This window comes from Rasamsonia emersonii, assembly GCF_000968595.1.
Source record: "Rasamsonia emersonii CBS 393.64 chromosome Unknown ctg1118621760080, whole genome shotgun sequence".
NCBI lineage: Eukaryota > Fungi > Ascomycota > Eurotiomycetes > Eurotiales > Trichocomaceae > Rasamsonia > Rasamsonia emersonii.
Window position 1 is genome coordinate 1 of NW_013563207.1, and position 21,244 is coordinate 21,244.

General features: G+C 48.2%; 6 protein-coding genes across 6 annotated transcripts; 3 read left to right on the forward strand and 3 right to left on the reverse strand.

Moving 5' to 3' along the window:
• Positions 1–1,120: 1,120 nt before the first annotated feature.
• Positions 1,121–2,132, reverse strand: T310_3747 (uncharacterized protein; the record flags this gene model as incomplete). Its single annotated transcript, XM_013473376.1, has 3 exons — positions 1,121–1,377; positions 1,436–1,618; positions 1,718–2,132. 3 exons carry the CDS (start codon positions 2,130–2,132, stop codon positions 1,121–1,123), a joined length of 855 nt encoding a protein of 284 aa, XP_013328830.1.
• A 2,320-nt stretch (positions 2,133–4,452) lies between these two features.
• Positions 4,453–5,292, forward strand: T310_3748 (uncharacterized protein; the record flags this gene model as incomplete). The annotated part of the gene is made up of 1 exon (XM_013473377.1): positions 4,453–5,292. One exon carries the CDS (start codon positions 4,453–4,455, stop codon positions 5,290–5,292), a length of 840 nt encoding a protein of 279 aa, XP_013328831.1.
• Positions 5,293–6,051: 759 nt separating this feature from the next.
• T310_3749 (Uncharacterized protein) lies at positions 6,052–6,620 on the reverse strand (the record flags this gene model as incomplete). The annotated part of the gene is made up of 2 exons (XM_013473378.1): positions 6,052–6,392; positions 6,509–6,620. The coding sequence occupies 2 exons, from the start codon at positions 6,618–6,620 to the stop codon at positions 6,052–6,054; spliced, it is 453 nt and encodes a 150-aa protein (XP_013328832.1).
• Positions 6,621–7,153: 533 nt separating this feature from the next.
• T310_3750 (uncharacterized protein) lies at positions 7,154–11,469 on the forward strand (the record flags this gene model as incomplete). Its single annotated transcript, XM_013473379.1, has 10 exons — positions 7,154–7,962; positions 8,122–8,149; positions 8,180–8,202; positions 8,367–8,613; positions 8,686–8,773; positions 8,847–8,871; positions 9,231–9,719; positions 9,770–10,189; positions 10,481–10,868; positions 10,939–11,469. The coding sequence occupies 10 exons, from the start codon at positions 7,154–7,156 to the stop codon at positions 11,467–11,469; spliced, it is 3,048 nt and encodes a 1,015-aa protein (XP_013328833.1).
• Positions 11,470–14,676: 3,207 nt separating this feature from the next.
• Positions 14,677–16,278, forward strand: T310_3751 (Nuclear distribution protein PAC1-1; the record flags this gene model as incomplete). Its single annotated transcript, XM_013473380.1, has 4 exons — positions 14,677–14,714; positions 14,767–14,932; positions 14,982–15,830; positions 16,021–16,278. The coding sequence occupies 4 exons, from the start codon at positions 14,677–14,679 to the stop codon at positions 16,276–16,278; spliced, it is 1,311 nt and encodes a 436-aa protein (XP_013328834.1).
• A 755-nt stretch (positions 16,279–17,033) lies between these two features.
• On the reverse strand, positions 17,034–20,753 carry T310_3752 (Para-aminobenzoate synthase PabaA; the record flags this gene model as incomplete). Its single annotated transcript, XM_013473381.1, has 6 exons — positions 17,034–17,054; positions 17,197–17,295; positions 17,461–19,994; positions 20,278–20,375; positions 20,460–20,544; positions 20,654–20,753. The coding sequence occupies 6 exons, from the start codon at positions 20,751–20,753 to the stop codon at positions 17,034–17,036; spliced, it is 2,937 nt and encodes a 978-aa protein (XP_013328835.1).
• Positions 20,754–21,244: the final 491 nt, after the last annotated feature.

The following is a 21,244-nucleotide window of genomic DNA, read 5'->3' on the forward strand; positions in this document are numbered from 1 at the left end:
TTGAAGACAGCTGTGCGATGTCTCGTGATATTATGACAAGAGAAAGCTGGCAGCTATCGCTCAGCTTTCATATATTGCTGGTAGATGAGATGAAGAGAGTGGTGCCTGCTGAGAGTACCAAGAGAAAGGCGGAAGCAATAGATAAAGGATTTGGATTTCGAGCTCATAAGCCGAATAAAAGCGCCAGGGCTGTCGCGTCGAAGCAGGTCAAGAAACATGATGCTTCAGAGAACATCTGTCAGGCGTTCAGTGCGGGGTTGCGGAGGGGGAATGTAACCACGGATAGCTCTCGCCGGAAGGCGGGCGCTTGGACAGAAGCAGGTTAGCGCCTACCTAAGGTCCTTGCCTACCTACCTTACCTAACCTAAAGTATTATTGGGTGCAGGAGGATTCGGCCAGTGTTGACCGCCCTCACTTGCCATTAGGAAGGATGAGGAGGCTTTGATTGACTATGTGGCCAGAGGACAAGGGTGTTCAAGAAGCAGGGATGGCAGAAGCTGTGGCGACAAGACAATTCGAGATCGACTCCATTACTGTAGCAAATGGGGCACTCTTGCATCACCTTCTCTGAAGTATAGCGATTTGCAAACAAGTTGGTCTCTTTGTGCACCTCTGGTTCCTCGATCTCATCTGACGTTGGTGGCAGGCGTCGGATATCTTCGTCCTCGATTATAATGGGATTATCTGGCCTGGTTAGCGTACTTCCTACCACCTCAGATTACCAAGGCCTACCGGAACTGTGAGCTGGAACTCCCGGGGTGTTGCCACGTTTCGGTGACTGCGTTCTCACTCTTGGATTGGGTTCCCACGAGTGCTTGGATCGTTTTGAATCTGGTGGCTATCGGATTTGATCTCTGGATTCTCTGAGCCCTTTCGCTTTCGATTTATAAATTGTGGTGAATTAAACGTTTTCGATTTCGAATGCTGGCAATCGTCCGCCTTGGTGTACGAGGGACTTGATCGAGCAAGGGTTAGCGTGTTTTCTCCGCTTGAGTGAACTTCCTCCATCTTCGCAGATGAGGTAATCTGAATCGTATGCTTGTATCTGCTGATCGGGATAAGTTTGGTGACGAATGAAGTCAGACCAGCGGAGATATTGGAACCTTTATATTCCAGTCGGCTACACTGCTAGCTCCCACAAGTCGAGGTCCACAATCTCCCCAGAGCTGCAATCAAGGAGCGGTATATTTGTAGACTCTCTTCCACACTGAGGAGCCATCAGAGAACCAGTGTCATGCAATGAATATTCTCCGTGAGAATCAGAGGACTCATAAGCTGTAGGCGTGTGGCTTGTCGCACCTACTGTCATGCCGTCCTGCATCCCGTCCCGGACAACCATTGGATACTGAGTTCCCTCATTCTCCATCACGAAAGGACCTGCTCAGCCCGTGAGAGAAGAGCGTGGTGAATAGCTGGGGTTATGAGCGAGACCTACCATCAACGTGACAGGAGACCTTCGGCTCGGTTGAGCCACGGGCGCATGCGGGACATACGGGTCCAGCTTGTGTTGAAGAAGAGAGTTCGGACTCAGCAGCTGCTGATGCCCCACTGCCCTCTACCTGCGGAGCGAAATCCTTAGAGGCGGGTCGTAGATTGTCTGCATCATGCTTGTCGTTATCTACAGCGTCTTGTTCCAAGATAGGAGTCAGCGCTTATTTCCCCTCTTGATGTTGATACCCATTGTAAAAAAGATCAGAAAAGCGGTAGCTCCACTTACAGTTGCAAGAGCCATCTTGTTGTCGTCTTTGAATGTCGTTGACAAAGTCATTCTGCCACTGTTCGCTAGAATCACCATCTGTATCCACATCTGCAGTCGCGTCCTTGGTCACTACCCAATCATGCTTGGCCAATTCCATATCGAATGCATTGGAGTACACGGGGATCGTATGCTCGCCGAGACCAGAATCAGGAGCCGAATAAGTATTCACTTTATCGGAGGGGCTAGAGTTCACGCATGCTGGGAAACTTGGTCGTAGGGGATGTTGAGGAAGTGGATGAATCAACGACAGGGTTGTTTTTGCAGATGGGCGGAGTCCGCTAGAAATGGAAGGATGCGGCTGTGAAGGTTTGGGAGGGAGTTTGGCAGGAGGAGGATGATATGGGATGATATTGTCTAGAGTGATGATGACCATGGCTGAAGAAGAATGGAGTGGAACGGAGAATGGGAGATGGTTGAAGACTTGCTTGCTGGCTTTCCAGGCCAGAAGCAGGTCCAGAGACCCTTTTATATTAAGCTCACTGTCCAACTGTCGGCAAGATTCCTGTTTTCTCGGCTTTTCAAGCCTCTTAGATTCCAAACCAACCAACCTCATCGCCGCCATATCCATATCCATATCAGCCCTGGCCATCAGCGGTGCCAGTAAACAAGGCTATATTATATTAACTCCGATTCCATTCTGGACCAATTGAGGGGATGCTTTGCATAGAGTGGCCGGCATGGCTGAACAGAATTGGACCTTGAAGCCTGCACGGTGACAATGTCTGCCGTGTTGCCGTGTCTAGAACCAGCAGATTCGTCGAGGCAAAAAGAACCAGCCTGCATCTCCAATCACGGAGGGACAAAGACAGCCTCTCTCCCTTTCCCTTTCTCACACCAGAGATCATCACCGAAAAAATGATGCTATGACATGACTGCTGACACGTCGACAATCATCCGAGACACCGAGAGCTGGGCGAGAAGTATGCATTGTTATGCGGTATTTTTCCAATTGGCCATGGGAAGCCTCTGACTGATGACACTGATGAGCCTAGGATCCGGTGGCGTATCCACCATCCATGTAACCGTGGAAAAGACGAACCCAACAGGGCCGGATTCTGGCCGTGGTCAGCTCAATACGTCATCAAAGACGAGAAAAGCCTGCTGCCGGACTGCTGATATGAGACGGTAAGGAAGGGCCAGTTACTGATCTGGGTCCTTGCACGCATCAGCGGGCCATGTTCTGGATCTCAGGATAACCCCATACTGCTCGTCGATTCGACCGGATCGGATCGTGCCATCCGTCGGTGGAAATTGCGGTCGGTAACCGCGGACACGGCGAAACGTCTCAGAGATGGCTGCCTGGAAATGAAAGGTCTCGGAGATAAGGGGGCTTCGCTCGGTCCTTCCAAGCTGCAGCATAGAGCATGAGAATCCCGCAAGATTGGCGGACGCTGAGTCCATGGGCGAACTTGGAATGTAACGCTGGCGCATGGAGTGGGGATCCGTGGGACCGAATTTTCAGCTGCCCTGCTAGCCAGGCGGGCGCGGCTAAGCCCCTGGCGGTCCGCGAATTCCAGAGTCTGCGAGAGAAAATCAGGACGAAGGAGGCCGTCGAGGTTGAGCGACGCACTCGCGGTTTATATACTTGGTCGACGAGCGGGAAGGGCGCCATGCCCGTTCGGGACGAGCACGGGTGCGCCAAACCGGATCAGGTCAACACTAAACCCGACGCGGGCACGCCAAACCCGAACGGGGGGTGCGGCCATCTCCGGCATCGGTCGTGCAAATCGAAATTCTACTCTTAAAAAGTAGTAATTATAGGCTTTAAATAAAAAAAACTTTATATATAAAAATTTAGATATACTAATTTTCTAATTAATGACATATTTTATTAATAGCCTTACTATATAATTTCGTCAAGAAATAAAGCCACAAAATATGCCAGTTTTGCGGGAAAATGGGTTTGTGGCGGGAACTTTGGTCCCCTAGGGGTATATGCAGGCGCAAGGATATCCGGCATGATAACAAGGACACGCCCGCCCGCCACAAATGCACACTGTGCCTGAGCACGTTCCACGGCAGCTCTGGAAGCATGACATAGATCTAGTCAGCAAGTTTCTTTACACAAAATAACAGTTTTTTCTTGATAAAAAAAATTAGGAAATCGAACCTTTTCTTTGTCTCTGACTGTCAATCCTAATTCTTCCGTGAGAGGGATGGCGGGGGATGTCTCTTCAGCTCTTTCGACATTGTCGAGCGTAGACTCTGTATAGTCCGGGGCAGGAACGACAACGGAGAGAACGGTGTTGTCAGCATGCTGAGAAGGAGGATGTTGATGGACTTCATTGTGAAAGATGGACTGATAGATAGTTCTAAGTAGAGCAATTGGCTAGCGTAGATTTGAGAAATCAAGCTTGCTGTCGATATATTTTTTGTAAGGTATTAGCAGAATCAATGACATGGTATGCTAGGCTTTCTGTCATAGAGTGAGATTGGAACACATATATATATTCAAGGGAAATTCCGCTGTGTAACTTTTCTCTCTCTCTCTCTCTCTCTCTTTCCTTCCTTCCTTCTTTCTTTTTTTGTTCCTTTCTTTGTTCCTTTGTTTCTTTCTTTCTTTTACTGCTCCAACTAAGCGGAAGAACCCAACATGGGGTAACATCACATCGAGTTATACAATAATACTTCCACCTGTAATACACCACAGCCATAATAGCCCCCGTTAAACCAACCTGCGCGACTTGTGGGACATGCTCATACAGACAGCAAAGATCACTCCTGCTATCAGCTCTGAGCATGACAGACTCGTCACTCTTGTCTTGCTGGCTAGGGAATTTGGAATCTTTCACCGCAAGAAGAAGGATGGAACCTCCAACAAAGAAAAACAGGAAGAAGAAGAAGCTATTCTTCCCAACGGACAGAGATTCTGGACCGATCTTCCGTACTTGGTGGAAGAGATTCAGGATGCCTGGACCAATGAGTCGAAGGGGTTTACGGCCACAGAGCGGCATAATTTCGCCGTGTTTACTGCCAAGCTCTGCGCAGTTGGCGTTTGTGATAATGAGCTGAGCTCTTGTGCGCTTTGGTCGATCAGGGAGGCGCTTGAGACGGAGAGATCCATAACGAAAGCCGAGGGTGCTCCTCTCTCAATTGCTGATATTCTCCCTGCTTGCCTTTCATGGTTCCAGCACAACAATTTCAAGCTCCTGAAGCTGGCGGTCCAGAATTACAATGATCATCACACCTCTGCTATGGCTGGCGATGACGTCCAACCCTCAATAATGGCACCTGGTCATCTTGCGGTCAAGGCAAATGTTACACAGTCCGGTTTCAGCGTTGCCAGATGGTTGTTCTGGAGACAGTGGTTTCAAAGAATTGAGTCGTTGCGGGAACGACCGGTTGCCAAGCTTGGAAAAGAAGGTTTCGAAGAGATGGTTCGGACTGGGATTGCGTTGGGATACGATATTCCAGGCGAGAAGAAGTATTGGGAGAAGGTTTTTGAGGCGCTTGATCAGGAGTTTGTTGCAAGGGGCAGGAAGGGTTGTGTTGGTCCTGACGATGTTGAGATTGACATGGACTGGGCGGACTAGTCGATCAGACTCCCCACAGATAGGACAATGTTCACGAATCCAGGCAAATGTAGCCGCTTCGCAGCGTAAGTTTTCTTCCACATTGTCTGGATACTGCGTTTCTGCCAGCTTACATGGCAGAAGACATCTCATCACGATCCGGGGAGTATGCCACTTGGTGATCCAAATGGGAATGCAGACATGGAAGCGTCCTTGGAGCCAATCTGATGGGGGTGCACCGTGCAGTATGAACTGCCTTCTTGGGTAATTGTAGTTTAATTTCTTACTAACCGTCTTAGGTAAAAAAAAAAAGTACAATACTGACAATTAAATATAATCCGAGAAAGATTAAAACTAGATATATAATGGAATGGCCTTTCTTATATGTCTACTTGGTCACCTGTCCTTTGATATCTGGTTGCCGGTTTGGTCGCTTACTTGTATCCTTGCCAATATCCTCTTAACTGCCCTTATTATGTGCTATAATTCACAAGATTCTTTGTCTGATCTGCATGAGGATTTCATCTTCCTTTATTGCAATATAGAATGGTTTTAAGGATGGGATAATCTCATCCCTATCCCATTTTATGTGGATTGGATTCCTACATCATATCCAGCAGCAATGCCTACGTATCTGTCAGTCATGACTACCAGGGATGAAGGGCTCAATCAGACTAAATCAAAGCAAAGCAAAGAAATGAAAGGAATCTCCCACATACATCCACAATAACGAATTCATTCCATCCATCTGAATTTTTCCCAGGACAGGATGTGTTATAGTCATCCCAAGTAAACATCCACCTCGATCTCCACATTCTGCTCCGGAAAGGGCAGCGACTGCACGCCGATCATCGTCCACGTCGGCTGGTGGTTCGGACACCACTTCTTGACGTTCTGCACCATCAGCCCGATGATCCGGTCGCGCGTCTCGGGCAGGTTGACGTGGTAGGTCCGGACGCGGGTGACAAAGTCCCAGCCCGTCTTTGAAGGTGCGTTCGACCGGGCCGGGTGGTTAGATTTTTCCAGGGCGTAGAGGATGACCTCGTTGATGTTGGCGAAGGCTTGTGCGACTTCTTCTTCGAGCGTGGCGGGGATGGTGGTTGAGTCGGGGGCCATGCCCGCTGGTTGCAATATCCCAATTAATTAATCAAATCATATTAATATCAATTGTCATTATATTTGTCAAGGAAGAGGAGATCTCCGATAGTAGAGAATAATATAGATTAGACTAGCTTACTCTGCCCCGCGACTTCCATCCGATCTCCAATGATGCAGGCCTCGCTGAAGCCAAACTGCTGTTGCCAGTGCTGACCCCGGCCGGGTCGGGAGTAGTATGATAGCGATGACATGTTGCTTGTCTTTTCTTTTCTTTTTTTATTTTAATTGATTAACTGATGGAGTAGCAATGGAGAGGAAAGGAATGACACAAAAAGTGACAGATTCTTTGTCAGAGGGAGAAGGCGGAGTGGAGATGTTGGTTGTTGGCCCTAATTCCTTTTTATCACAAATCACAACTGGGGCCAAAAACTAGGCAATCAGTCATTCAATCATCTTAAATTTTCCCCTGAGAGACATAAATTTACTCTCTATATATGTGACTAGTCATAGTTTTTGAATAAATGATTGGATGGTTAACGTGCTCGAAGGGCATACAATAATCTATATCGAACGTTACCAACAATAGGTTATTCTCTTGCGAATTCCTATTTGGCCTGCAACAAGATGGCCAAGTAATTACGCATTGAAATTAGCCAACAGCGGACCGCTAAACACGCCAATGGAACTCGAGACATTCGTGTCACCGTCTCGAGATTTACTCCACAGATGATGTTGCTATACCCGGAATTCCTTTGCGCCTTTCTTGCTGAGTTGATTTTCCATCATGACTGAAGACTCGTCCGCCGCAGATGCCAGCTTCAAACTGGCCGACGGCCATGGCTACATGCTCGATCGCAGCCACCTCGCTGCCTGCCGACTGAATCTCCAACATTTTCTCTGGCGAGAGGTCTTCCAGTTCAGCATCCACCCGACCATCCAGCGCCAGCTGCCCATCTACCCAGACCGACCCCTCGTCATCGCCGACGTCGCCGCCGGAACCGGCCTCTGGCTGATCGACGTCGCCCGCGAACTGCCTCCAACGACGCAGCTGGAGGGACTGGATATCGACCTGACCCAGGCGCCGCACCCGCACTACCTGCCCCCGAACATCCGTCTGCGCGAGTGGGACGTCTTCGACGAGGTGCCCCCAGATCTGGTGGGTAAGTACGACCTCGTCCACGTGCGCCTGCTGGTGATGGTCCTGTCGGGCGTTGATCCCCTGCCTGTGATCCGCCATCTGGCCCAGCTCGTCCGGCCGGGCGGCTACCTGCAGTGGGACGAGCTCGACTGCGTGAACATGCACGTCAAGAGGGTCAACCCGTCGGTACAGTCGCCAGCGCTGGACGAGCTGGTCCGGATGTCCTATTCGGACGGGCGCCACAACTGGCCGCTCGAGCTGCCCAAGCTTTTGATGCAAGACGGCTTGTTTGAGGACGCCCAGCTGGAGTGCTATGGTGACCCGCCCGGGGTAGTCCGCGCCTTCAACGACATGCACCTGCTCACCATGGACGAGTTCGCCTCCCGCCTGATCCAGATCGGCCAGCACGAGGCCGCCGCCAAGTTTTATCGAATCATCCGGGATGGCTATCGCGAGTGTGCCACGGGCGGGGCGGCATTTTGTGTTCCGCGAGTCGTTGTCACGGCAAGGAAGCCAGAGCGACAACAACATACGGAATAGTTGATCTGTTATCAATAAATACAGATATACGTGTTATGATTTCTGGCATTTCGGACTAGCTCAATCCTGTATAGTACCGAGTTAGTACTACTCGAAATTCAAGTATGTGTAACTACTGCATATGACCTACAGAAACCCGCCGGCAAGCCGACGAAGTATGTCCCAAAGAGTCAAAGTGATGAAATTTCTCCACAACCCAGATGATTATCATATCGACCTCCTACTTGGCTTTTCCTTTGCTAGCTTCGTCCTCCTTGAAGGGATTGAGCGACCCTGCAAGCACGGTTTCATCCGTTATTGCACTGGCCATATACTGTAGAAAGAGTTCGGTCGGTCTGTCAGCCTTCGCTTCTGTGGAAAAGCAGTTCCCCTCGGAACAACGTGTCATCGTCGGTGTCGATGTCGGATATTATCGCGCTCTTGAGATGCGGAAATCTCGTGTTGTGGTGATGGTAAATCGCCTCGACCTACCACTGTGGAGTGTATTCCGAATCTTGAAGGGCTATTTGCGGAGGACCGTACTCCTATGGTCGCGAAATCCATGCTCAGATTCACTAGTTATTCAGGTGAGAAATAATGCATCATAGCAACCATTAACTGATGGAAAGAGGGCTCCAGGACAAACATACTCCATATAGCATCATCCTGAAGACCGTGTATTTCACATCCGGCCTTCGACTGCGCTATGCAGACAGATAGCGGAAGAGCTAACGACAGAGTGCGCGCGTACGTTCCACTGGCGTCTTTTCACAAAGCTGCGACCTGTCATGGTTATGTTTGGTGAACTTAGTCGCGACAGACCCATCTTTTGGCGTGGTGAGCAGGTCAGTCAGATAGGGGTTAAAAAAAAAACACGGGTAGAGGTCATCCGAAGGTTCAAACAAAGCACCCGAATCCCAGGCACCCGAATCCCAGCTTTTGGGGGGTCGCCTGGAGAGAATCAGCATTGCGCGAGACTGACAACTTGTTCTTACAGCTTCTGGAGAGTGTGACGGTACACATTGTTCCTTGTTGCGCTCTTTGGTTTCCTGACAGTAGCCATTTGGGCTGATGAGCAAAAAAGGACTCTCAGCGAAGATAGCTGCTGCAAAATATCGCTCTCCTGAGCTCCGCGCCCCTACTGTGTTTTTTACTGTGAGAGTGAGCAGCATGGCACACTGCAGGGTTTATATATTCTCTCCAGTTGGATCAAACAACTATGTGACTTCCGGCGTCTGACAGCCAGAACTTTTCCACAAGGTATTATAAGAGAGATTAAGAAGGTCTTTGGGCACAAGCGGACGGAGCCAGACTTTGAAGACCTGAAAGATATTTTTGCCTCCCTTTTTCATTACGTGCCGGATACAATTTATGTCCTCGATGGACTTGACGCTCTAGATCAGGCACATTGCAAGAGTCTGTTAACGTTCTTCCGGTCACTATTTTGTGGCTCCCTGTCACCGCAAGGTTCGCGAATTCTCTTCCTCAGCAGGGAACAACTTCCAGGCTACGTAAACATGGCTACGTTCATGCCGGGAATTCGTCAGATCTCGACTTCATCCAACGTTATGCAAGACATTAAGACTTACATCGAAACGAGTATCGCCGATAAAACAATGTACAGAAAGCTTACTGATGATCCCCTATTGCGAGAAAAGATAAAGCAGGTACTTCTGACTGAGTCTTCAGGAATGTACGACACCGACTCCATTCTCTGCGTTAAACGTTGACTGACAGGTGTAGGTTCTTGTGGGTGTATCTCCAGCTGGAAATTCTCTGGGATACATGTTTTACCGACACAGAAATACGATCAGCCTTAAGTGAACTACCAAGAGACCTGGAAGAAACGTATCGCTGTTGTGTGAAGAGAATAAAAGACAGTCGTGCTCTAAAGGTACTCAAATGGATTAGCTTTGCAAGCAGGCCGCTTCACATTGAGGAATTGAGGGAAGCCGTTGCCTTTGATCTGCAAGATACTGCGTGGGACGCTGGAAACATACCACGGGAAGATTTTGTTATTGGCTGTTACGCGAATCTTGTAGTTGCCGATCCAACTGACAACTGCGTTCGCTTTGCACACTCCTCCGTGAAACAATACCTTGAAAGGGATCGAGGAAGTTGCATTCCAGGGTATCCTATCAGTGCAGAGCAAGGCGAACTCGAGTGCGGAGAGTTCTGTGTTGCTTATCTCTCTTTCTCGGACTTCGGTCTTCAGCTAGTGACGAAGACTCCTCAAACAGTGGCTGTCAAAGTTCCAAACCCAATCTGACTGACCGGTGCATCCCTCGCGTCTCCGATCAGCAAGCTTCTTTCCGAAGTGACGAGGAAGCAGAAGCGTTCGACGTCTCTACAATTCCGTTCAATACGCTCAGTCTCATCTCCAGATCGCTCACAATATAAATTTCTCGATTACGCGACTGAGAACTGGGCATTGCAAACAAAACGCATAACTAGTACGTCGACAGTCTGGGAGAAATTCAAACAGCTCGCATTATCTTTCAATGAGTCGTGGAACTTCCACCCTTGGGTGCCTGGTGGTCGTTCACCTCTCTCCCAACTACATGGGGTCTTCGGATGGGCGGTCAAGGAACAACACATGCCTCTTCGGTCCATTGCGCTGAATTTCAAACAAGATTTACAGAGAGTCTGCAATCTTCCGCTAATAGGGGACCGCCTTCCTGCGCTTCATGTGGCATCGAAACTTGGATACTCCAACGTAGGCGAGGTTCTTTTGGATATCTGCAAAGTTAATGTGCAAGACGAAGAGGGATGTACCGCTTTACATCACGCAGCTAGCAAGGGTCACGTGAAAGTCACACAATTGCTTTTACGCGCAAAGGGGGTGAAAGTGGACATCCGGTCGAAATTCCAAATGCACACCACCCTGGCTGGCTGCTAGTAACGGATATGAGGAACTCGTGTCGCTTCTTATAGAAAGGCAAGCGGATTTTAATGCAAATTGCACAAACGATGGCTGGACACCCCTCTCACAGGCCGCAAGGAACGGGCACTATGCAGTAGTGAAGCTTCTGCTCGAGAAAGGATCTCCCCTAGAATCTCAAGATGCAGCTGGTCGAACAGCTCTATGGTGGGCTGTAGAAAAGGGACATGAAGCAGTAATAAAGCTGCTGCTTGAAAAAGGAGCAAACCCGGATTCTGCAGTTACTGGTGGTGGTGCATTGCTAGCATGGGCTGCACAAAACTATGAGGTGATCGCAAACTTACTTTCTGCGAACCCGACCAAGTTCGATTTTAAGAATAATCATGGATTGACACCACTATTATGGGCTGCATTCTGGGGACATACAGAAATTGTGAAACTCCTGCTTGAGAAGGGTGCTGATATAGAGCCTAAAGATCGCTATAATCAGACACCACTATTATTGGCTGCAAGATGGGGGCGTATAGAAGTTGTGAAATTCCTGCAAAGGGTGCTGATATAGAGTCTATCGATGACTTCGAACCATTCCCACGGGTTTCAAGGAATAATTACGAAGCAATAGTGAAGCTGCTGCGCGAGAAGAAGATGGAGAAATCACAGTGAGAAAAATCATCTTGCCAAAATATCTCAGCACAGGTCTGGGATGGCTGATGTTTATGTCGAGTCACTATGAGAGATTTGTGATTTGTACAGTACATACATCCACAGTTTGATGAGAGAAGCTTGATCTTTTTTTTTCCTTTTCCTTTTTATTGATGTGGAATGTGTCCCCTAATTCTATAGAGGTCGGATGTGGATGATCCATGTGCCATATATTTATCTATTCTATCCATTAGTCACCATAAGTCATTCTCATCTTGAGGGTGCTCTGTTTCTGACTCACAAGCCATCTGAAAGAAGAGACTCCTCGCCTCCCGCCAAAACCTACGGTATTCGTTTCTGATTCTACAGTCCATCGTCCGACGTCTCCAGAAACAGTTCCGCTTTCCAAAAGAGATTCTGCCATAAAGGATGATCATGATCTTGCGTAGGAAACGGGCCTGCCAGTAGGAATCCGAGATAAGCCATCCCAAAGCCTGGAAGAGCTGAACGGTAGTGAAGCGCAGAGAAAATTGATTTGTTGGCGGTCCTCATCCTTAGTAGCAGACTCGCTAAGGAGCAAATGCCATGACATCCTTCTTGACCGGATTTGCAACACAATCCGACTTATCGTACCAGCAAGGTTGAAAACCGGGCGGTCCAAAATTTTCGGAAAGTTCAGGTGAAGGGGTGCGCCTGTAACAGCAATAACGTTGTTTGGATCCGATCGGATAGTAATGTTCGCCGTCTGCGTTGGGAAAGACTTGGATGGTATTCTCGTACTTGGCTGTTCCCATTTCTCCGGTGTCAGCGTTTTGGTGACGAGGCCAATCCGAATAAGCAGAACAATCTTCACTTTTGTGCCCGAATGTTCGATCTACCAGCTCGCATTGGAACGAAGTCTTGGTAACGACTCAGACGTTCCAGCCTAAATGACGAGTGATGACCACTCTCCTTGATTGGGTCTGGTCTGGAGATTCTTCCACCACGACTCGCCTTCCTTGCTAGTCCCGGTTTGACCGACATACATGTATCTTGTAGGCCCCAGCCCACAGAATTCATGAGGTGCAAGTCCCATCGCTTCTGTGCCATGGTCCAGATGCTGCACAAAGGTCACATGTGCTCTCTCTTGGGCTTCTATTGGAAGCTTCCCGACTAGTGACTCGATGTCTGCAAAATACGCGAATCGGACACGGCGTCCAAGATCAATTCTCCGCCTTTCGATTTACTCAAAACGCTCACGTCGCTGAACGCCATGTACTGATTTCCGTCCCATTCTCCAGTTTCTCATGCTGAGAGTTGACAATCCTTCTTCATTTGCTGATTGTCGCAAAGTTGATTGCAGCTCAGACGACTCGGGGACTGGCATAGCTTCTGGCGACATGTCAACGTCCCGATCGGGCATTGTGGACGAGCAGAGGTGGAAGACATTGAGGACTGAACTGGTCTCGCGACTGTGTGAGATGAGCAGTAGTTGTTGGAGGTCTTGTTGCGGCAGAGTCAGTAACCATGGTTGCCTAGCTAGGCAGTGTTGGTCGACCTCGGGAGATCTGCCGGCTAACTGTGGAAAGAAATCCGACTGGTGTTTGGCTGTGAAACTGCGTACGATCTAACCTAGCCTCGATGACAGTAAACAGCTGCAGAACCTGGTAAAACTGTAGAAGTTTAGCTATCCGTAAGCAGGAAGTATTGTTGGAGAAGTCGTCGCCAAACAAGAAATCCCCAGCAAATGGACATTCCAGGATAACTTCAAAACTAACAAGCAGAGGCTCGTGTGGATAGATGGAGCCCACGTGTTGGTGGTGATGGATCAGCTAGTCCGGATCCGGCAGCTGATTAGGGCAGGATCTTAGGGCATTCTGACTCAGATGTCACCCAGGGCTCTACGTGAAGCAGTGAAGAGAAAAGAATCACTTGAAAAATGCAAGGAGAATCAGTTACATAATCCAGAGATTTAGCTCCTTTGTCCACGTCGATTATTTTCATACATTCTCACCATACCTTTGAGTGAATTCTTCTTTCTCATTCTTTCTTATTCTGCTGAAATGGTCCCAGACAAGAATGCGAATCGTAATCTTCTTTCCCATCCAACTTCACCAGGACTCATAGCATAACGAAATGCCACTTTCCGCTGGATATCATTGAGCAAGTGGCGGCAAAGTGTCACTTGATAATACCTGAACTACGTCCGATTGGCGGCTACGCGCAAAAAAATACGATTAATATGACTTTCTCGGGTTCTGTTCAAATTCTTTATTGTTAAATTTAGGAACATTTGAGTTCCCTCTTGTCTCATGTCTTATTTTTAATTAACTTCTGGTACCTAACCGAACCTTGGCTTCATCTTCTATATATGTACTGTAGTTAGATATTATCGTCAGGAACCCGAATCTAGTGGTATTTAGAATATTAGAGCAGTATCGAAGTGGGAGATCAGACCGAGGAAGAGAAGCAGAAGAAGGAAGAGAAGTAGGTGTTCGTGTAGATGAAAGCAGTAGGTGATGCGGGGTATGCAAATGGTGCAAACGTCGGGGCAAAGCCACGTGATGCCCCAGTCTCCGTGATAGGCCCATTGTTTACAGCTCGGGCTTCCTCCAGCACATGCTTGTTCCAGCATATATGTTGTAGCGTGTTAGCACATGCGTTTTCTCGATGCAGGTCTCGAATTTAGTGGAATAAACTGGAATATAGTCATACTGTCAGCATTATCTTTTAACAGTAATAAAAAGCCTACCTGGATGTTGTGGTTATTCAAGGAAAAATAATCCCAGCGAGATTGTATGTAGAAATACCCTATGAATGCCGCTCCCGATTAGGGATAGTGGCGGCAGAATCCACTGCACGTGACATCTAAGGTTCTGAGTGCCGTGTTGTTGCAAATAGATACGGCGCAAATCCTCTACTCAACTTGTACTCGTTCAAAGTGACTGTCATTGTCTGAACATATCGAGTTCTGCATCCTGACCAACATAATACCCTGCCCTTTGATTGTACTGTACATAGCGTCATTTACATACTGCACTCTAAGGAGTAAACACTCCAGGCAAACAGTCCACCTACGTGGCTAGGTGCGCTGTCTTGAGCGACAACAAAGCGAAACGAATATCAAGCTTCAACTTCCGTGGTCATCATGAGCCGGATATTGACGCAAAGACAAGCCGAGGAGCTGTAAGCTAATCTACACTATCCATACTGTTCACATCAGCTGATTCAAAACTAGGCACAAGTCCATGATAGCATACCTTGCGTCAATAGATCTATCTAGGAGTGCCGAGACGTTACGAGAAGAGCTCAATATTGGCGACAGCTTCGATTCTGAAACTAGCAAAAAGTACGAGGGGCTATTAGAGAAGAAATGGACAAGCGTTGGACGGCTACAGAAGAAAGTAGGATTCTATGGTCAGCTGTTTTGGGGAAATGCTGATCTTTCTACAGATAATGGAACTGGAGTCAAAAGTTGCAAGTTTACAAGAGGAGCTTGATCGGGTCACACCAGCCTCCCTTTCAAAACCGAATCAAGATCCTACGACCTGGCTTCCTCGATCACCCCCAAGACATACGCTCCAATCACATAGAGATGCTATTACATGCGTTGCATTCCATCCAGTCTTCTCAACGCTCGCCTCAGGTTCGGAGGATTGTACAATTAAGATTTGGGATTGGGAACTAGGAGAACTGGAGAGGACTCTAAAGGGCCACATGAGGGCTGTTTTGGATCTTGATTTTGGCGGGCAGAAAGGGCGCACTCTGCTAGCATCTTGTTCGAGTGATCTCACAGTCAAGATATGGGATCCCAGCAATGACTATGCGAACATTCGAACACTTACTGGACACGATCATTCAGTTTCTGCTGTACGTTTCTTATCGCCCTCGGGAAATCTTCTTGTGTCAGCAAGTCGGGATACATCTCTCCGAATATGGGATGCATCGACAGGATTTTGCGTGAAAACAATTCGTGGACATAGCGATTGGGTCCGGACCGTTTCTCCTTCTTTCGATGGGAAATGGCTGGTGTCAGGTGGTCGCGATCGAGCAGCAACAATATGGGATGCTTCAACAGGAGAAGCAAAAGTGAGCTTGCCAGGCCATGATAACTTCATTGAATGCTGTGCATTCGCGCCACCAGCAAGTTATGGGTATCTAGCAACTTTGGCTGGACTAAAGAAACCACCTCCGGCAAGCAGTTCAGCCGAATTTGTCGCGACTGGAGCAAGAGACAAAACCATAAAGTTATGGGATGCTCGAGGAACATTGATCAAGACCCTCGTAGGCCATAACAACTGGGTAAGAGGGTTGGTATTCCATCCTGGTGGCAAGTACCTGATCAGTGTCGGGGATGACAAAACAATACGTTGCTGGGATCTTTCTCAAGAAGGGAAATTAGTGAAAACGTTAGAAGGTGCACACGAACATTTTGTTAGCTGCATTCGATGGGCGCCCAGTGTCGCGAACGACGCTTCTGGAGAGAACGTAGAGACAACTAATGGAGCCCCGAAGGATGCTGGCAAGTCTGGGATTCGATGTGTCATCGCAACAGGAAGCGCGGATTTATGCGTCCGAGTCTTTACATGATAATCACAAGGGCTGCGTAAATGCTAAGGGGTTGAGCGAAATCGAGGTGTATGCTGAAATCCCAGATGCCATTGTCCCTGAGCAAAATGCCACTTTCAATCATCCAGCCGACACGCATTTATTCATGGCCACGGCACGCTCCCAACCCGTCAGCACTTGAAGAACGGCCTTCTGGCATGATCCTGTAGGGCTGTTCGCGATGTCGCATGTGGCTTTTGCATGGGCTTTGACTACAATGCCGTTCCCGATATCGAACTAGTCAGTCCCTTACAGGGCCCTCAACCTTGAGGCGTTCAATAATCAACTACACTCGCTCCTCCAACCTGTTGTGCTGAGCATATGTAAGACAAGCTCCTAATCCATCCTCCGATTACTTTTGACTCCGGTGCTTCAATGGCAGGCATGATGTCCAAGCCGCTTCCAAACGCACCCAGCCTCTTTCTAGCAATGAATCTGATAGTTCATCCTTCCCAGTCAGTCAACCATGAATATGGTAGCTACTGGAAATGGAGCTCATCCTGGCATCTCACAGTGATATTATTGCCGCCATCACAGGGGCTGCAATTCAGACAATAATGACCTGATTCGTGGCAATAGTTTCAGCCCCTTGCCTTGCAATATGAACTATTGGAGGCTACAACACGGTAACCGAACCGTTGCAGTCGGTACATGGTATAATCAAAACCCAAGGGTCGTCTTTTTCGTGGCCACAATCCAGGCAAGGCATCTTCGAGTCGACTAGGAAAGTAATTAGAACAGAACACATAGAAATATAGACATAGAAATATAGGACGTTATATTGGGGTTTTTTGGTGGGGTGTGTACTCGCATAATCTTGTCAAATTTCCAAGCTTAAAAGCAGCGAGGTCTTGGTCATGTAAGGGGGAAAGGATGCAGATGCCGAAAAGAGCGTCATTATTTCCCCCAACTTACGAACTATAGAGGTATAGTACATACTACATACATGGAGGTAATGTACCACTGTATTCGAGAAAAGGAATACTCCGAAAGAAAGAATCTATGTACATTCCATAAAATGCCAAAAAAAAATCCCCTGTCTGCCTGCCTGTCTACGTACCTGCATGTTGAACGCCGCACCACGCCACTCCACGCCATGCCACGGAAACGTTGAATGTTGAATTTTCAAGTGCATGTGCATGTAAACATAAAATTGAATCTGCCATGCCAGCCAGTCATACATGAGTATAGTACATAACTCCGTAGTATCTCAAATACTCCAACAATCGATGTTGAAAATCAAAAACCCGGATCCTTGGAAAGAATCCATCGAAAGAAGAGAAACAGTCAATTGGTGAAGTCAAGTAGGCTTGAATATACTGACCACAGTCCGTAATTTGGTCATCATCTCATCCCATTCACCCTCAGCTGTGCTAAGGATGGTGATGGCTCCGCCAGCCCCGACGCGCCATAATTCGTCTTTGCCGGGCTGATCATCAGAGCAGCTGAATGCGGTCCGGATGACAACGGAAAAGCTGCCTGCACCTCCCAGATCGAGGTACCCCATGACTCCGGAGTAGATCCCGCGTTTGCGCTGTTCAATCAATGAAAGATGCATGCACGAACGCTCCTTGGGCGCGCCAGTCATCGATCCTGGTGGAAGACAGCGCTGCAAGGCTGTGATACCGTAGAAAGACATATTGGTTGGCTCTTCTGCAGGCTGATGATCCTTCACAATTCCCTTGACATGCGTGATCATCTGGTAGACCCGCCCGTGGTCCTCGACTTCGAGGAGCTTCTCAACATGCACGTTCCCCGACCCGCAGATGCCATAGAGATCATGGCGCACCAGATCCGCAATCATCAGGTTTTCTGCCATCTCTTTCGTCGTGCCGAGAATCTCCTTGGCCTTCTCCAGAGTCATATCCGCCGACTTCCTGACCGTCCCCTTCATTGGCTTCATCTCTAACATCGACTGTCGGTCCCAGTTGAGAAAACACTCCGGACTGCTGCTGGCTATCTTGACATTACCCAGCCGCGCGTACGCACTGAACGCGGCCGGGTTATACGTTTTGAGTTTCTTGTATAGCAACCATGGGCGCAGATTGCGCAAGTTCTCGTCCGGAAGGGCAGGCAACGTGATAGATGTCTCGCCCGTCAAACACAGCTCGTAGGATTCTCCCGCTTCGAGCTGCGATTTGCAAGTGGCTACCTGACTTTTGTAGGATTCCTCGTCGGGAATATCGACAGTGGCCCCGTCAAGGACGCGACCGATAAGCTCTGTTTCTGCGGCTTCTAGAAGACTATGACGATCAACTTCGGGACATTTGGAATCTGTTTTCGACGACTTCACTCGAAGGGAATGGTCACAGGAAAAATCTTGCAGTCGGCGATGGGTCAGAGCGAGCCAACCGTCTGGCTGGTCATCAAGCTCCCGTGTAGATTGGATATATACTGTTCGTGACTCATTATCGACGACGATGCTTCTCTCAACCCATAATAAGCTCACGTCTGGGGGATCCACCGCCTCTGCTGGCTGCGGTGTTGGCGAATTATAATTACCGAGCACTGGTGAAGTCTTGGGATGAGCAAGTCCGGCGAGTCCCATTTCATAAGAAAAGTATCCCAAGAAACCTCCCCAGAATGGGACCTCGTCATGACCAGATCGAACTCTCTTCTTACTCATCACGTGTCTCAGGGTATTCCAAAATTCATCCACTTCAAGGACAGTCTGTACAGATTTCTGTGCGAGATCGCCCAGTCCTTCGAGAAGCAGAGTTTTGTTGGGAACATAGTATTCCAGCCTCCAGCTGTTAGGACTCAGTATCGATATTACATTGAATCTTCCGTTCGACTGGAAAAGGACTGATGGTGAGCCCGGTGTATTTGTCATCTCGAAGATCTTTTCAGCACTGAGATCATGCAGAGGCAAGGATCGAAAGGTACATTTTTCTGACGACGCTGCAGTCAACTCTTCGAGAAGTTGCCTGATTTCTGGATCAACAGTAGGTATGAGGGAACATGTATCGACCATTCCGGGCTTATTTGCGTATATCAAACGTCCAGATCGTTTGTTAAACGCAGTAGCCTCCTCCCACCATCTCTTTAATAGGCTCGTACACGAAGTTGCATCTGACTTGCAAGACTCTGGATGGAACTGAAATCCCCAGAAGGGCTTTTTCCTGTGACGCACAGCCATTGGGATGGTCTTAGAATCAGGTTCACTGATGGACAACCAGGCAAGGAAAGAGAGCTCCAAAGAATGTGAAATCCCTGCTGGCTCACAACCCACTCCGTTTGATACGCTGTCAACTGCAGCATAGAGGGAGTGGTAAAGCGTGACCTCAAAGTCTTGCATTCCCTCAAATATGTCCTCATCCACAGTGCTTATGCGACGAACCTGACCATGCAGAGGACACGGAAGCCTTTGTATTGGAACCCCATGATGAAGACACAGACTCTGAAATCCAAGACAGATGCCCAAGACTGGAACTAATTCCGCACCGTCGAGAGTCCAAAGATCTCTCATGATGCCAACGTCGGGCGCTGACTCGGGATTTCCCGGGCCGGGTCCCAGAACGACCGCATCAAACAGACGCAGGAATTGGAGCATGCCTCCATTGGGCCATTCGGAATCGACCGTGATCACCGTGACTTTGACATTCAAGTTTTCCTCCAGCATGGAGATCACATTGTAAGAGAACGAGTCGTAAGCATCCACGTAGAGGATGCGGCCTGACGATGTTCCGTTCATTGAAGCTGCAGGACGTCCGGACGTCCCATTCTCGATGGTTGGGATTTGCATTGGAGAAAGATAGCTGAGGAGAGTTGATGTTACATAAAACGAAAGACGATGAAGTGTATATCTATCGACAAGGAGGAAACCTGAAAAAAACAAACAATAATAATTGCTCGTAACTGTACAGAAAAAGCAAACCAGCTAAGCATCCACTGGATGGCAATCTGTGTCCAGGGTCTTAATAGTAGTAGATTCCTGGCAAAATCGCGCTGCCATGATTGGCAAGAGCCAGGTCACAACCCATACATCCTTTGGAAACGCAAAAAGAGAAAAAATAAAATAAAATTAAACTGGATCGACAGGCAAAATAAGCAGGAAATTATAATTGAAGCGTATCAATTCCGGGAGAAGGACGTGGCGACCTAAGGCAACGACGGCAAGTCATGGCGACAATGAGCAAACTTTGTCCTTGCTGATGCGAGCCAAGAACGCCTCCAGCCGGCCCGAGAAGAGCCGCGGCTTGCCGAGACTCGGGTGTCGGGACTGGCGGAACCCTAACCCTAAACCCTATTAGCATTATGTCCATAGTCATACTGATACCCTCTGCTGAGCAAAGAGATTAACCAAGTTCAAGAATGGCCTACCTAACTAGTGAATGTGAAGGCTTTAGAGAAGAGATTCTATTCTTGTTTCCGCCCTCTTTGTTAGAATAGTCGTCTTTACGGCTGGCTGTAGGTATTTATTAACTTAGATGAATCTACCTGATTCACCATGTAGCAGGGTGGTATGTTCGAATAGTACACTATTGAGAAAATGAATCACTCGTCTAGATACCTACTCTCCAGTATCTCACGTACATTCAACCGATCGTTTGGATCAGGATGCAAGACTTGGACAAGGAATTGGATATCTTCGCCTGCAACACCCTTCGCAACCATGCTATTAGCGCACGTGTAAGCTTCTTCTGGTCGTGGTGGGGGTAATAGCTTATAACACTGATCATATTGGCATAGTATGGTACAGAATGCAAATCAAAGTCAATAGCAAAGGCGTCATGAACAGACTTTGTCTTGTCCTCGAGGGTTCCAGTAGATATTAATACAGTCCGGGAGATTTGAAGTCAACTTCTGCCTGGAGCAACTGCGCCAGCTGAGATGAGGCCTTTCATGTGGACTGTGTATATGCCCCTGAGAACGCCTTTCATGATCCATTTGATCTCTCGTGTCGTAAATGGTCGTGTGTTTCGAGCATCCCAGAGGGTCTCTTGAAATGGTTCAAGGATCATCATCGGTCCACAAGGCTCTGAGCCAGGCACAAAATCAACTAATTGTCGAATCATAGGAGCCTTTGCAAATAGTCTCTGCATTTCCAATTCATGCTGAAAGGCCGGTCAATTTTTAGAGGAATCGTCATCCTCAGATGGCTGCTT